Source organism: Egretta garzetta, unplaced genomic scaffold (assembly GCF_000687185.1).
Source record: "Egretta garzetta isolate BGI_Z169 unplaced genomic scaffold, ASM68718v1 scaffold504, whole genome shotgun sequence".
Taxonomy (NCBI): domain Eukaryota; kingdom Metazoa; phylum Chordata; class Aves; order Pelecaniformes; family Ardeidae; genus Egretta; species Egretta garzetta.
In genome coordinates, this window is record NW_009259535.1 from 1,258,677 (window position 1) to 1,276,605 (window position 17,929).

General features: G+C 36.7%; 1 protein-coding gene across 1 annotated transcript in view; it reads right to left on the bottom strand.

Annotated features, from left to right (window-relative positions):
- VWA3B (von Willebrand factor A domain containing 3B) overlaps positions 1 to 17,929 on the bottom strand; it is a 69,210-nt gene that overhangs the window by 5,147 nt on the left and 46,134 nt on the right. Inside the window, exons 21-27 of the mRNA XM_009637656.1 lie at positions 17,150 to 17,200; positions 15,754 to 15,973; positions 8,609 to 8,729; positions 7,644 to 7,768; positions 6,321 to 6,458; positions 5,682 to 5,779; positions 933 to 1,174 (exon numbers count right to left, since the gene is read on the bottom strand). Coding sequence (XP_009635951.1) covers positions 933 to 1,174; positions 5,682 to 5,779; positions 6,321 to 6,458; positions 7,644 to 7,768; positions 8,609 to 8,729; positions 15,754 to 15,973; positions 17,150 to 17,200 — 995 coding nt within the window. The remainder of the gene's footprint in view (positions 1 to 932; positions 1,175 to 5,681; positions 5,780 to 6,320; positions 6,459 to 7,643; positions 7,769 to 8,608; positions 8,730 to 15,753; positions 15,974 to 17,149; positions 17,201 to 17,929) is intronic.

Here is a 17,929-nt window from a genome sequence, read left to right on the forward strand (position 1 = left end):
AGCATTTCCAGGGAAGTAGCCCTACCTCTGGAAGCTGTGGTCTCTCACACAGCTACAGGACAAGCCCAGCACCTCTGCTGTCATGTAATTCTGACCAGGCCACTCCTAAAATGCAGTGGCACCATAATACCCATTATAAGCAATGTAAATGGAATTTGCAGACAATCTTTAAAAGATGAGTGAGAACATAGAAGGAAAGTTCAGAGGAGCCAAATCAAGTTGATTGACAACATGATGATTAAGTGAATCTATAATCCACTACTTCTGGAAGTAAATAATTAATGAGGATGTTGAGAACATGTTTAAAATAGTACAAGGAGGTACAACTAGCAGGTACGGATAAAAATCCTCTTATCTTTCTGCTGACAGTAGGATCTTCAGAATGAAGAGCTGGCTGTAGCACGTAATGGCATACCTACACTAGCCCAGGTCTCGACTGCAGAGTGACACGGCATACAGATACTGATGTCAGCTTTAAGTGAGCTAGCTCAGACACTAAAAGCAATTTAACCTCTGAAGCATTGAGCTCCATACACAATAATTTAATGCCTGCAATATAGACATATCTTTAATCTAACAGGTAACAAACAGTAGAGGGACCGGAGTATGTACTCTGCTTACTAGTAGGTACTAAGATTGGTGTTATTGCATCTCCACTGCTACAACAAATGTTAGGGAAATTGAGGTAGCATATGCTGGAACATGCTTTATTCAGTTCTTCCCTTTGCAGTGGAAACACACTCTGAGAATGATCAGTGTGAAGAATGGTTTCCAAAGGAGGTGAAACAACCTTGTCACGCAGGACATGGGAAAGCAGGCTGGTCCTACACCCAGAAATGCAAAAACCTGGTTTCTTGTGTGGGGAATAACTGAAAGCCCATCAGATCTGTTCAATCCCTAATATTTATAATTTTCCAGAGCTACTTCTTTACCTTCAAATTCTTCTTCATTGCTAGGCAGTGAATTTCTCCCTCTCTGTTTTGCTTCCCTTCTGGAGACAAACAAAAGATCATCAGAGTCCAACATTGTCTCCCTGGGATGTCTTTTGTCTTCTTCTCTCCTCTTCTTTTTCTTTTTTCCCTTTTCTTGTTTCACAATACTTTGCTTTGCTTCTTCTCCTCCTTCATCTTCCACAGATGAGTGGGGATAGGGCTTTTTGGTCTCTCTGTCCAGGCTAGAAAATCAGACAAGGAGATTCACTAAGCTAAAAGCACACAGATAATATACTATTTTAAACCTTTTTTTACATGACATAGATTTCACCTTTTCCCCACATCTCACAGTACTGACAAGAGAAGGACTTGGCCACACGCTTGACCATTTGACAGGGCTATAAATGTCTTAAAATTTAGTTGCCCTTTTATTTACAAAACAGGTAAAGAATAGCCTAAAACAGGGTTCTGGTCCCTAATTCTGTCTATCTCCTATGACTCCAAAAAGGATTTAGGCAGTAATTGTCTTTTGTGGTGTGGGCCCAGAGCACATCGTGTTTTACTTTGCATATGGGATTTGGTAGTTACATTTGCAGAGTACTTGCTCTGCCATAATTATTTCTTTCCACTGTGATGGCAGGAAAACACCCCAAACAGATGCTAGCATCTGAGAGTAAAATGACGAGAGCTATATTAGTACCTCTAAAGATTAATGAATTAAGCATGACCCCTAGTACACACCACACGAACATCAAAAGACGATCCCAAAGAACCCAGAGCTGAAGAGTTACCCAAGCTATTGTGATACATCTATTTGTGCTGTGGGCTCCTTGTCAAGAGGAGATCCTGAGCTATCCCTTTGACTTTTTTCCCTTACTTCTACAGGACCTAGCACACAAGGATTGCCTCTTTTTGAGCTTCTAATATCCTACTGCATTCAAACTTTTTGTTTCCTTCAGATTAAGTTATGCTTCTACTTTGTTTCTATCAACAATGTCAGCATGCTCTCATTAGATCTGTGCGCACCCATGAGCAATATGTTGCGCTGTTCCCCTCTGATAAGTATGACACGGGAGGTAGGTATCTATTTTAGAATATAATAAATGGTAAGTTTCAGCGGGAAGCATGCTTCCATGCTCTCTAAAAGGTAGGGGCTCTAATGGAAACTCCAACTCAGTCTGGGCTGGAGCACTGCCATAGCATTGCTAATGTTAGTAACTGATTAATGTGTGACTAATGACACACAGTTGTTTAATGGCTTTGAATGTACACCTCCTGATAAAAGGAAAACAATCATTCAACACAGCATGGCAGTTACAGAAAGAAACAAATACAAAGCAAAATCATGGCCAGTATCAGCTTTTTATGATGCAGCCACTGAGTTAATGGAGTCAGCGCCCAGAAGGGGACATTATGTATGTCTATGTGATACTGAAGTGACATGTTAAGCAGCAAGAAAGGAAGGAGATTTCCCTTTACAAATATGTGGCTTTACAGAAAACTCAAAACCTAGCTGAGAATGTTACAAGCAAAAGGCGCGTATTCTGAATTAGTAAGTGCCTCATCAAGGACTGCCTACTCAAATCTTACGAAGCGATTTACTGTAAAGAGTTATAGATCCAAGAAGTAGGAAACTTAAAAGACTCTTAACTGTATAAGCTCTATAGTAGCAGGCTTCTACCTTTAATTCTTGGAAAAGAGACTAAAAATTCAGCAGAACCAGATATGATACATAATGTGGAAAAAGATGCAGAGAAATATATTGCAGCTGGTGATAAAGTTGGGAATTTGGAAAAGAAGGTGCTGTGATTCTGGCAGCAAATTGTGGAATATTGTAGATCACTAGTGACCTCCACGGTTTTTACTGGCATACCAATTTACTTTATCTGCGTACCTGGGGGTTAAGTCTATGTTGCCTATATGCTAAAAATTACTATTTATGCAATGCCAGCAGAGGACCCTGGGAATTCCAAAGGCTCGAATATATCTAGTTCAGGGCTGTGAGTGAGTATCTAAGTGAAGAGAGTCTTCATTTCAGATACTCAGCTCTCTCTGTCAATTCTTATTAGCTGCTTTACACATTTCACTGCACTCTGTGCTATAAATCTTGACGTTCAATATACATCCATGCAGTCAAAGTACCTAAATTCCATTCTCAGAGCTGCCAAACGCTCAAGTGTTACTGCTTGGAGTCCCACAATGTCCCTCTGGGTAGCTGGGCCTTGGTGTCTTTAAACACTAGCAATCAGATGTAAGCAATAGCATTTGAAATAATATTGTTTGGAGGCACTTCTCATGTCCTGTTAATGGGGGTAATTTCAGAACAATCTGAATAGTGCCATCCTCAAAAATAGAGGCATTTTGCACTAAACCCCTTCTCATTTCAAATATGGTGGTTTGTTTCTAAAATCTACAACTGCTGCGAGAAAAAACAGAAACAATATAGTGAAAACTTCAGACCTTAAAACAGCTGTAAGACGTCAGTGTGCTCAATCATTATGCTTGCAAAATTTATGCTCTATTCCAGGCCATGCTAAAAACTGTTATAGTTTGGTCTAAAGGGAATAAAATGAATGCCTTAACTGAGAATCCATTATTAGGTGCTGTGGTAACAATATTGTTTGGAATATTTTAGATTTCATTATTTAGATTTCATTAATTTCATTTCAATCATCTGTTATACTAACTGGCCAGTGCATTTACAACCAGACCAGTGTTTGCTAGCTGGAAACACTATATAGAAATTCACAATTAATATGATTTGAATATGCAGTTTCACACACTATTTTACCCAGAGATCTGCCAGATCTGGTATCACTTCATCTAAAATTTAGATTTAATGAGTACATTTATTTCTTGTTTGCAAAAATTTAGTGCATTCATTTCAGCCAGTTCTCCAAAGAATTCCTCTGTTTGCCAGTGAATAACTCAATTCTCTCATCATTTGTACATAACAACAGCAAGTCAGCTTGCCAATAAAGTCTGTTTGGAGAATGAATATTAAATTTGATATTAAAGCACTCAGTCATGAAACAAAGCATGCAGAATGGAAGCCCCTTTTATTGCTTATGTATTTAGTCACATCTTTTCTGAATAAGCTGTGTATATATATATACAATAAGAATATAATAATATATAATAATAATATAATCTTATATATATATATAAAAATAAGAATATAATCCAACTCCATGAAAAGGAAAGTCTTCCACTGATTTTGCTGGAGCTCAGCTCAATTACACACCTGCCTCTTTTCAGCTGGTTGTATGCACTAAGCAGGAAGCCATGGTCTTTGGGTTTACTTTGCGGTGAAAAGAGGTTACAATCATGCAGGTGATCTGGCCTAGAAAGAGGCACTGATGTATTTCCAGATTTGGAATTCTGCTCAGTAAATTGGGGGGTTTAATTTCTTTATGTGCTGTGGCTGCAAGCTGGCAGAAGAGCAAGTTTCAAACTGAACTGGAATCACTACTAGAAAACGTGTGGGAAACAGAGCTTGAATCAGTATTGCTTTTTTGTTCCATCATTCTCAGGGAATTCGTAGATCAGCCCACAACTGACACCCCCACCCACTGTTTTTAGATGTAATCTTTAACACTGATCACCATATTAGAACATTTCAATAAAAATAAAGAACTCCTAAAATTGCCTTTAAAGGTGGGATTTGTCCTCCATGCAACCTCTTGGGAAGAAATCTCCCATAACGAAGACTACACAATTCTTTGGCAGCAGTGCCCATACTACGTTGATGTACACAGAAGAGGAAACCCTTCAGTGTAGAATCCCTATGGGAAGTCAAGGCAGATGGAAGATTCAAAACAAAAGTATATGTTTTCTCATACAAAATGTGAAACTGTGCAGCTCCTTCTGGGAAAAGGCTATGGATGATAAAGGTTTACACGGGTTCAAAAAAGTAAACACAAAAATTGGTGGAAGAAAAATCCATCAAGGCGGTTAATAGAGACTCCAATTCTGCTTCAGAAAATCCTTAAATCACAGATTGCTGGAGATTGGGAATGTATTCTGGAGAAATATCCCTAGATGACTGTTCTGATCTTACTCTACTTCCTAAGATCTGTTGTTGCTTGCTGTCAGAGATTGTTGGTGCTCTGAAGGTTATCGCAATCCAATGCTATTTCAAATGGATTGAACTAGAACTTAACACAAGATGAAAAAGTAATCCACAATCACTTGGAACCACTGCACATTCAGCACACACTTCACACCAGAATAATGTTACCCCTGCTGTACATAAGTTCTGCAGAACTTAAGTAGGGGCTCATATGCATCCTACACACTCTCCCCGCATCACCCCCCAGATTTGAGCACAGTAGAAGATTCAGTATCTTAGAAACAATTTGTGATTTAATGCATAGCTTTATATCACAATAAATATCTCAGAAGAAAAATAAGGTCTACAACAAATAGAAACTCCATCTCACTTTTCAGCAATCCTCTAGCAGCTTCCTGGGGCTAAGCTTCAAACCATCACATCCCATCAATGTTTCCAAAATGAAAACAGGGCAATAAATTGCCAGATAATAAAATGGTAGGACAGACAGTTAATGCTCTTCTGATTGACATGCTTGTGGGTCAAATCACTTGGTTGTATGCCTAGAGCAAGCCAGTCCACAACAACTGTAGTTAGAGTACTACATATGGAAATCTGACAGCATCGTTGAACGCAAAGTGCAACATTTAGGATGCACATAAAATAGCTTTTATATTTTTAGGTTCGAGCATACTCACGTCATATAATCCACCATCTGCACCATTCTTATGTACCGACAGGAAAAGGCATACTTCGTTTGGCTAATTTTAATAAGTCCGCTTCTTACACAGTGTTCCTGCAATAATACAATCAACATTCATCTAATTTAAATCTAAATCTCAGAAACAATTAAGATACATATGTATAAAAAGCCAACTGTTTTAATGTAACTGTAATCAGCCTCTAAATAATGAAGATAAAAGCATCAAGTACAAAGTACATTTTCTTAATATGCCCTCTGAAAAAATGCAGTAAAATTATCATAATAGCTTACAAGCAAACAAACACACATAATGAAATGAACTGAACACAATACTGACTGTGATAAACCCCCCCTGTTTCTCATTTTAGCAGCATGGAGCTTGTGAAAGTCACCAAATGGATTAAAGAGGAAAGAACAGAGTATGGTTTAGGAATAAATTATCCTACAGAATTTCTTGGTTCATGTCTATTACACCAGCTCTTCACTGAGCCCTGAAATCTGATTTACTTTGGTTAGCTGGTGACAGGGATCAGGATCGTGAGCTTCTTAGCCTGGAAAATTGTATCTGCCTCATCAGAAACAGAACAACGGTAATACCATTACCAAATTGGTATCATCTTCTAGGTTTACTTACTTTCCTGTTGTTGAACATCACGACTGTGTAGAGTTTGTCACCCGTTTCCACCCTCTTTGGTGTTGCTATGACAATGGCAGGTGCATAATATTCATTTCCCGTCTGTGTCCCAGTTCTGGCAAACACGTAGTCTCCAACCTGCACACCAGGAAAGCATCAGTTTGCAAGAACAGTGCAACTCATAAGTTTTACAAGACATAAAAGGTAAATCTTCAGATATTTTTACATGAATCATCATTCTAACATGTTCCCATGCTTTATCATGGATCTTTACAAGAAAAGAAGAACTTGGTCCTTGCATGTACTGATAACTCACAATTTCCACTGAATCAGGGAGAGAACACAAAGCAAAAATAAAGGACAGAGCCCTACTAAAGGTACTAGGGCTCAACTAGCAAGTCAGACGGAACAAGGAAACTCTTACAACTCTTTAGCTCCTTGAACTTTGCACAAATTTATATGGTTTTCAGTAAGCTTTTAAACAAACCTTGGGAATTTTAGAGAATTCCATGTAACTGACTTATAAAAAATAATTTTTAAAATGAACAGACAAGTTGTAATTTTCTATCAAATTCTGCAGATCTTCTCTAGAATTGGATATAAATACAGAATATCAGGAACTACCTGAGCAGGATTTGCCTTTATTTCAAAGGGAAAGAAAGGCATGTCTCTAGTTTTAACTGTAACAAAACAGTTATAAAAGTGCTTTTTGTATTCAAAACAGCTGTATCTTTTCTGTAGCGTTTCTGTACCCATCACCACTGTCATGTGCGCAACAAGAATCATTTGAAAAAACAACTGTGATTACAGATAGGCAGCTGATAAATTTTAAATAAAAACAGAGATATAATAAGAATTATTTTTTTTCATTACTGTGATTTGCCTCAGTATAAGGTTATCTGCTGGATATAAAATATGCTGTGAAAAACAAATTATTATAACCTCCTGTACATGACATTGTATATAAAAGGCTCTCCTTGATTCCTAATCTATGTGCTAGGGAAACAATCATTCTGATGGTAAGCAGCTCACCTTTCTTCTATAGTTAGCCAAATATTCATGTTTTATAAAGAAAATAATATAGCATTCTAATAAACAAGGGAATAGTATTACAAGGAAAACATGCTCCAAACAAATGAAAAATAGTATGTTGAAAACAGCATGATATTGCTATCACTAAAAACTGTTCTTTAAAATAAATAGATGTATTTAAAAGATTAAAAAATCATCTATCCTTTATTCTATCTGTGAGACCAAATTAATTTTAACTTTAACAAAATTAAAAATGTATATTTGCTGTCATAAAAAAATACAATTTTTCACCTGCAGATACGGGCATGGCATAGCACCTCCCACAGGTATAGCGAACTTCGCAGGTACAATCCAGGTCTCCCCATTGTTGAAGCCAACAAGTGCACAGGTAGAACTGATATTCTTTATCACAGTTCCTAAAAAAACAACATAATAAATTATTGAAATTATTTTTCTTCTGCCCCTGGTGGAAATTTTCTTTGAAATTCCTACATGCTGTTACACATCGCTGAGGTCAAATGTATCTATACTACACATTCTTCATTTTAATTTAGCTAGGGTAAGCTGTGCCAGGGCAATAGAGAAATTTGTACCTGAAAAAAATACAGTCTTAGTAACCATTCTTAATAATGCCATAAAAATAAAATTAAGAATAATTTTCAAGCCCAGGTCTGAAACTTGTAAGCTGATCAGGTGGATGATTATTAACATAATGAAACTATTACCACAGTTAAAAATGTGTAATTTAGAAAAACAAACAGGTAAAGGTATCACAAAAATAAAGACACACACACACACACACTTTTTAATGAAACAACAGAACACAATTTTCCCTGCTTATCAGTCTGGCTCAAATCTTAATAAAAAGGCAGAAGTATTTAGTCAATTCTTTGCACACACACACACACACAAGCTTGGCCTTTGCCAAATGCTCAACAGAAACATTCAAGGCAGACATCAAAGAGGGACAGGCTGGTACTCTTGGATGCTCAAGTTACTTGAAAAGATTTCCTTCCATACTCTTCCTGTATAATTGTATCAGAAGCACATCAGCATTGCTTTCTAACATTAAAAAAATGTACACCTTTTAATAAATGTTTATGTGCACACACAAGATATATATTCATTTTTCATGAATATGCACATGTAATATTAAATCTGATTAAGGCAAAAGTAGCTAATTATGACCAAAACTAATGTTTTACCGGTATTCATAAACTCTAAAAAATATTTAAAATATGGATAAAAATATATACCTGGGTAATAAAATCCTGTGATGTCTGATCTTCCAATCACCTTTTGGCCTTTGTGAGTCAAAAATACTTGGCCTTTTTGTCTTTTTTCAGACTTTGACTTCACAGTTTCTTCTTTAAGTCTCTGTAATTTGATACAATTATTTTTTTCCACAACAGCTAAGCCAGTCAGCCTCAATCTATCCTCTGGAATTACTTAAAAATTTAGGCAATGTAATGTTATGACCTCTGCAGGTAATTCACAGTAAACTGGAATTATTTTAAACATTCAGAATAGTTATAAACAGAGGAAGCTATGTTACAGGAGGTACTCATGGATAAGATCATCTAAGTGTTTTCACTATAAGATCCTGATTTACATGGTCAGAACAATACCTATATTTTCAAGTGTTCAGGCAGAAATTTACCTTTATGGTTCTGGCTGCCATTTTCCTAGAAAAAAAATGTACAAAGTTGTACAATTCATATTCAAGAACGAAGTAAGGAAAAATCAACTGATTTTGCAGAATAAGTAGAAGTGCTGTATCTATCCATTTTGTCCTGGTAGGTGGGTCTTCACAATAATCTTATTTTCATTAAAAGTACCTCACTGTATGGAACGACTGATTAAAAAAATCAAATACAGAATCTTTTTTTTTTTTTTAATCTTGAAGCATCTGGAAAAAAGTGTTTCTTTACAAACTATAAATTCAAAATTAAAATTTTCAGCAGTTTTAAAACATGCCTTCTTAGCAAAAATTTTAAACCACATTTTCCAGAGCTGCCACTGTCCATCATTTCTGCTCTACTAGTTTGGGTTCTTCATACACTAATTCTCCTCTTTGGGGGGCAACTCCCCAGACTACAGCTCCTGTAACGTACCCCAGCCACAAAGAACACGGGAGCTTACTGCTGAATGGCTCATCAATAAGTCTGGGGCACCACGCACCAGAGGGTGAGAACAGAAATACCAAGGGGGCTGGCTGGCTGGGGACCGACCCAACTCCTAGTTGAAGTCAGTGACTGCAATTAGCAGTGAGCAAATGAAGAATGCAAAAAGCACGATGGATCTCACCCAGCCTCTGAGGCAGGGGGCTGTGGGAAACACAGTAGGTGAAAAATAGTCAAAGACTCACAAATCGCAAGTGGATCTATGTAAAAATAGACTGTCGGGCTTTCTGAGCATCTGCGTACTTGACTTTACAGTCACCATATTCTTTTACTTTAAAGCCTTTTATATCTCACATTAACATTTGATGGAGTCTCAGTGTTATTTGCCTTTAAAATAATTAATCATGTTCCTGAATCCTTTTTTTTCTAGAAGAAAGAATTTCTTCCCATCAGGGCATCTCTCTTACAGGAAGTTTTGAGAGGATCAAGGTATTATGTGTGTGTGTGAGAATGTGAAAGAACACTTTATGGTTTGCTTTTCTGAGAAAATTAAGAAAACTGATGTTATAGAAACATTTTTTTCTAATATTAAAAAGTCTGTAACCCCAGTATTTTTATAAGTACATTTTAATAATCCTCTAGAATAACAATGTAATTTATATTGACTATAACAATAGCAAACGAATTCTTGAAAAAGTCTATTATTTTCTCCATACTGCTTACAATAGTGCTTCTAAATATAAATTATAAGCATGCAAAGTTAAATAAGTCATTGTTTTCCCATTAATTTTTAAAACACATATTTATTAGACTACCTCATAAACAATTTGCAAGCATCTATCTCTTATAGAGTCCCTTTGAATCACAAAAACATGCAGCTCGAAATCTCAAACTTTTCCACACCTCTACACCCTGTTCTGAAAAACAGCCGTAACTCACAGACTCCTAAAAACCTGCTCGCTAGGGTCTGTATGACCTGCTTGCTTGTCTGACAACATTTTTCTTCCTAAAAAGATATATCTGATTTTGATACTTGGTTTTCCCTAACAGGCAATGACGACAGAAAAGATCGAATAACTTTGATGAAATTGTTTGTCCTCAGTTTCACTATAGCTATCACAAACTGTTTTTTCCAATCTCCCACTCAAAAATAACAATGACCCTAAAAAAAAGTCATAAAAATAAGCAAAACACACACAAGCAGAGATATATTTTAAATGGGAGATATGTGGTTTTATTCTAGTTTATTCTTTACCTGTATAGAATATAAAATATATCACCACTTCTGGTTTTCAGACTCAGTCTAAACCAGAGGCTCTTCACAGCGCTTAACTGTCTGCTTGAAGTATAACCTAACAAAGGCTGATTTGAGTGCAAAGACTTACTTACAGCTCCACAGACACAAAAAGGTATTTGGGTAAACCATTTACTTAATTCCTCAGTCTCCAAAGGGACAGCTGCTGCTGAATATTTATTATCAACTAATTTGTAATGCTTGACTAATAACTTGGGCAACTTCCAGCACTCCGCATTAATCCAAATACTAAAGACTGCCCAGGCATCCCCAATGAGGACGCCAAGTCCTGCAGAATTCAGGTGGCTCAGAAACACTGTCTAAATCCAAATCCACCTCTCCTTCCTCTCACACAGACTTTAGGTGTTCAGTGCAATTGACCCAGACACTGTCAGAGTGCCCATTCCTGGGATATCAGTCTCCAGTATTTTTATTACAAAAGACCACTGTCTGATTCTCAGGGATTTTTGCCCTGTTTAGCTCTGCTTCTGTTGAAGGTGATGCATTAAACCACAGGAGGTGAAGAAGACTTTGTTTCCCCCTGCCAAGACCTGCAGCATTTTAAAATTCCCTTTCAAAAAGATTAGCTTTTGCACTTTCCTACTGCAAGTGAGAACAGATTGGAAGACTATCCATGGACCTCCATGTAGCTTGGCTCCAACTTTGGCTTTTCACAGTCCTGACACCTCCAGAGCCAAGCAACCACTGCTTTGCCCAGGCTGTCAGTGGCAACAAGCCCGTTCGGTGTAGACCACAGTCCATTTTTATGAAAGAGCCTAACTTTTTGTAGATACATGCTGTCTGTCCAGCAGGTTACTTCACTGATGACAATGGAAAAAAAAAAAACCAAACAACAACGTTCCTAGGTATGCATAACTTTTTTGTTGTTGCACTATTTGGGATGCTTGTTTTCCCTCGTCTCCCTAAAGAGACATGAGAACAAAGGCAGGGTTTTGCCAAACTGTTTAGGAAACATATGAATGCAAAAAAGTTATCAACAGACAGCGATTAGTGATCCTTAAACAGTGAGGAAGAATAAGGAGTGTAAGAATTAGGACACCAGGAAATCGAAGAAACTGCCAAGGGAGACCCAGAATTTCCACTCTTGTAAAGAATCCAGTCTCAGCTGTAAATATTTCATTAGCAATAATTAAATCAATTGTATATGAGATATATTTTTCAGAAAGAACAGACTCACTGAGCCACTAGAGGTCCCCTTCCACCCAAATAAACAAGCTTTACAAAACACATGCTTATTAACCATTTTAAGTTATTTTTAATCACATGGTGACCATTCAGCAAGGTCACAAACAAGCATGAGCCTTGCATGTTCGAGCTCATCCTAAGGGAAACACAGCACTTTTAAAAGCGTATTCTTAATGAGAGTTAATCCTTAGCAATGAATGCAGCTTTATTTCTCTGCAGAATCTGAAGTCCATTCATATGCAGAAACAGAAATACCTAGTATGAGAGGAAATGTTCTCCATCACTTGCAAAGGCTAGATTATAACACTGGGGAAAGAAATACTTCCCATGAAAATGTTACTGCCATTGACGGAATGCACGAAACGTGGGAAGCTATCATGCTTGGAGAATAGTAACGCCATGACCCCAGTAGACCTGAGGTTGTCTAATGAGAAGTGCGTAGGCAAACCTGAACAATTCCTTTTATTAGGTGGCATCATGTTGTAAACAGCTTTATAATTCAGCGAGAAAAAAACATGTTCAAAATAGAAAACAGATACAATATTTTAAGTCAAAGGATTACTTATTAGAAAAAAAACCAAATTAAATCATAAATTCCTCATTTTTAATATCTTTAGATGAAAGCTGAGTGCCAGCTGGAAGAGGAAGATTTTTGTCAACCCAAGCTTTAATCTGTACAGCAAAAGCAACTGAGTAAAGTGAGCAAAATACAGTCTACAATTAGCCCGCCAATTAGGTAATCATCAACATTCAGTGTTTTCTATTTTGCCTGATAATGACTAAATGTGTTTGCTCATTTCCCAAAGCATTTACTTCTTGCATCACTAGAGGTCTTCAGTCACCTCATGGCCCTGTGCAGATGGATGTCTACTTCATCCTCCTCCAGTGAGGCACCTTTCACAGACAGGTACACACATAGCAGCCTGAACACAAGTCCCAGAGAAGGTCAGAGCACAGAGGGAGGATCACCAGACCATTAATTCAGTTGTAGGCTTAAACAGAAAGCTCTCATAACAAGGACATCCAAAAAGGATTACTAATTCTTTTAAGAAGTTGTGAAGGTAATTAGGAACCCCTAAAAGCTAAAAACTAAGGGGTTTTATTTTGAATTTAGTGGAAAAAAAATTAGCAGGAAACTTAAAAGTCTGCTTTGTTGAGTAGACCTCCAGGATAATCGTGATTTTTCTACCATTTTGGAGTGACAATTTTCATTGAGTGCTGTATCCGCTCTTTCCTTGCTGTAATGTATTTCAGCTGGCAGTTTATTTTTTTATACCCATCACAGTTGATGGGTATAATCAACAATAATGTCACCCTCTGACAGCATTTTTAAAAGAATCCACAGGTTGAAAAACCTCTGACAGCATTTTTAAAAGAATCCACAGGTTTTTTCTGGTTTTTTTTTTCACTGTTTTTTCCACCAGAGAAACAGAACTCTAATTACATCTGCATTTCTGCCTCTCACTCTTAAAGCCTTTCAGTTGCAGATTAGCAATTGCTGAAGATGGTGCTCTGATTAGGCTCCTAAAGCGGGTTGACTCAGGATAAGTGATTGCACAATGTTAATCACATCATGTCTGAGAGCACACATTGGTTGTTTCAAGGCAACAGTAAAATTACAGTCTACAAATGCAACATGAACACGTTTCTGCTGCTCTTGTATTGCTCTGACATTATATGGCAGAGGTAAATCAATAATCAAAATAGCTGTATTAGCAATGTAATATTTTCAGACCAATGTAAAATGAATCAAGATCATCTGTTTTTTGAATACATTAAAATGTTTTCAAAGGTACAGTCTTAATGGAAAAAAAAATCTCAAAAACTACAGAAAACTTTCCATAATCATGGAAACATGCAAACCTTTCCATAATCACTTCTTTTCATACATGGCCTATGCTATCATAACATAGTCTGTTCAATTTAACACAACTCATTTTTTATCAATTATGTTATAGTATGTAAAAGGCCACAGCTCATCGCTAAAACTATTGTTGATCTCGATGAAAAGAGAAGTATGTCTCAGTCAAGGTATGTCAAATAAAACAAGTTTATTGGTATACTCTGGTAAGCAGAGAATATGGATACTTGGCGTAATTTACAGTTGTAAATTCCAATAGTAGATTCCCATTCATGCTGAGAACTCACAGCATAGGCTTGTTCTGTGCTCATTTAAGTTTCACTTAGCTTACTTCTTCAAACTGATGTATGTATGTGTGTTTATACATACATATTCGTATATGTATACATGCATACATCAGGGCAAAAAAGAACTATTATGATCGTTTGATTATGTTTCCTACATAAAAAAAGCATAGAACTTTCCTCAGCATTCACTGCAACTAGGCCAACCACACCTTCAAGTTCAGTCAAAGAGGAGTTTCTCTCACCCAATGATACAAAACAATGAAAAAGAAAAGGAATATATTAATATATGAGATTCATGATTAATTCTCTATTTGATTTTACTTATCCTCTATTAGATCTTAGAGGTCTGAGAAAAGATTTTCCTTCTTATTAATTTCCTAGAGAGCTTATTTTAATATTATTATAGTACCACTCTACCTAGACAGTGGTTCTGCAGAGGCAACAGCAGTCCCAGTGAAGCACTGTTTGATGAAGCTTTTAGATGAAAAAGCTTGAGCCTGAATAAGAAAAATGGCTTGGTTTTTTCAGAGGTAAGTACTTTGAATTTTAAAGCATCAATAGTGTATACAGAAATATTTCCACTGGGGAAGATTAAAAACTTAAAAATCTGTTCTTCATTTCCCTGAGAATTCGTACTTGTATCTTGAAGGTAAAACCACTAAGGTAGAATCAATTCATTTTCAAGAATGTTCTGAAAGAGTGAAAATAATAATAGGAGAATACAACACAGGAACCTGAGATATGTTTTCTCACTATATATCACCACAGAAAAAGCTAAAATGAAAAAGTATACTCGCTTTTCCAATAAGGCAGCCTAAAATAACTTACTAGCCTTATTTTTATACTTGTGGCTTCATGTATTTCCATAGGCATTGCATCAAATCTCTCAATAGCATTCCAAGTAAAATCAGAGGTTCATCTGGGGGACATTTACGTATATCGATCAAAAATCACAAACTTCAATCACAGTTTCAAGGTAGCTAGACTACTTTCTGCTAACATATTAATGGAGTGGAGAGAGCACTCTGGCTTTTCAAAAGTAGGTGTCCACTTCAGGATGAGCTCCAGATGCCAGCGACTCCATTCACAACACTGTGAGATTAGCCATAATGCCAGCTCATACATGCCTACATTTTATGGACAACTAAATTTTAGTGTCCAAATATGAAGCTGAATCCCACCTCTTCTCTCCATCTTTTCTCTTACAAGAAAGATACCTTGGAAGATTACAGTGAATTACTCCAACATTACAAGATCTTTTAGTCCTGTTTATCAGATATTAACCCAACCACAAATCTTATATTATTATTGCTGTTAATATATCTCTTCTTTCTCTTCTTTCATATATATCTCTGCTGTCATTACAGGGGAGATAAAGATACTTTTCTCAGATTCTAAGAGCCTTGGTTTCTGTGGCACACTCAGCTTCAGAACTTCTACTTCCCCAGTACTTTGAAAAAGTCATTGAAAACTTGCTGTCTTTTAAACTATGTTCTTTCCTCTATCCATTTGTATAGCATCTTGCTAAGTGCCTACTTTATCAGCTATAACCATAGAACAAAATTATTCCAGAAGCACATACTGAAGAGGAATATCTGGGGGCAAAAAAAAATCCCTTCTAACCTATTACCTTTTCATTGTTGCTTATGTGTGATTCTGAGCTTTTCTCAGTTTCCTTTTTGACAGCTTCCTGAAGATCAGAGGCTTGTTGTATATATGTTAATGCTGCCAGTATCTCATCTTCTAACAATATTACATCTTCATAGGAAATTGGCCATCCCAAATTCTCTAAAGCTTCCAGCAAAGCTTCTTTATGCTGCATATATTGAACTGGCCCATCCTCTTCAAATCTTAAAAAAAAAAAGGAAAAAAAATTAGTAATCACAAGTAGGAAAGATTTTAATTTTGGCAGTACTTTACAAATAGAATCACAAAGCATAAAGGCAGAATAAAACATCAGATTAATCCAATCTAATTTCTGTATGCCACAAGTTCTTGTGTTTAGTCAAATAATAACGTCTGGCTTAACCGTATCTCATAGAAAGACATCTACAGAGCAATTCAAGTGGCTGAGCATAGATATCTGGTGCTGGTTTAGATGTCCTAGAATATATAAGGCATCAGTAAAGAACTTGCAGGTATGACTGAGAAACTATGGAAATCCCTGGCCCTTCTGGAGCAGCAGCTAGGGTGAAGCGGCAAGCATCTAGACAATCTAAAATGGCACCAGACACCTCTGAGTCCCGATTTGCACATTTTGGATACCAGCCTGTCAAATTTCTATACTCTACAACTTGTTGTCTATCAACAGACAGTTCCGTATGCTTTTCTTTTGTTTAACAGCCTTCGCTTCCTCTCTGCAGTAGAATGGGGTTTTAGTTCTCCTTACTGATGAGAGAACTTTGTATTTTTTCCTCACTAGCTTAAGTCTTCTTAAAACCATTCTAGTTTTCATTCCCATTTTTCTGCAGAGGAATATTTCACACCCATTTAGTTTTCTTTAATTGATCTTCACTTATTCGCTGAAGTACACAGACACTACCTTCACTGACGTCAGTCTTGTTTATACAGTCACTAGTTTTCTAAATCAATATACAGAAATAAGCTAGTTAAAGTAGTACAAACTTCCAGGGTGATATACAGTTCCAGCACACGCTGTAAAAGTGCTTATTATACCTTTACAAACCAGCCACTGAAGTGCTCTTTACGGGATGAGAGATTTACCTTGATGCCAAAGGCAATGACATGCTGCCCTCCCAAGGCCCTGCCTCTTGACACATTAAGAATAGACCAGCACCATTCAAATGGAATGCAAGTCCTTTCCTATAACAATAATCAGCTCTGCAAGAAGGAGGTCCAGAATTTAATATTACTCCATAACACGTATACATTTTTGAAAGTAAGGTATAGTTATGAAATATTTGAAAATAAAAACAGTTGGTTACAGAAATGGTGATAAAAAAGTATCAAACATTTATGACCAGCCTTTCAGAGGTAAGCTAGAAAACCAAAAGGTGATAGCTTACTTGTCTCTTTCCTCCTGAGATAGTGCTCTCCAAATAACTAGGTTTAGGCGCCTATTAAAGAAAACAAAGCATTTCTTGAGGGAATGCAGTGCCTTGTGCAGCTGAGCATCTCAAAACTAGCAAATAAACACAGTTTCTTAAGATATCTGCACTCATTTGTATTCCAAGAGCACTGTATCATCAAATTGTATCCTTATCATTCAGCTATGAAATTATCAACTGCAAGAGAAGATGGGAAAACAGCATCTTCCATCAAGTAGCAGCATGACTATTTCAGGGTCATAGAAGGATTAATGGCAATCACTGCTGCTTACTGCCAGGATTTTCTATGGATGGTTCTCTTCAGCAGCAGCAAGCTAAATCAAATAACAAAACTGATTAAATGCCAGTTAAGCTAAGCACAGTTCCTCCAATTAAACAGTTTCAGAAAACTGTAGCCTGAAGACACACGGAGAACAATGCTAATTCTTTTTTCTTTCTGCTAAGATAACCCCTCAGTTGTGCTATTCAGGTTTCTACTTCGTTAAACTCCGGCTATGAAGAAAAACTACTGACAGGAAAACAGAAGTGATTATCCCAAAGCAATGCAGTCTTGAGATCTTTTAAAAGCACCACTAAACTTTCTGCTTTTGTCCTTTAGACATAAATTATAAATACTTATTAGGTCATCTAGCTTACAGTTTTCTCTATTAACATCTCAAACAATTAAGCCATCACTCAATTACTGCATTTCATAGTATAGAAATAAACCTCTAGCGATGATCCTAATTGCTGTAATTT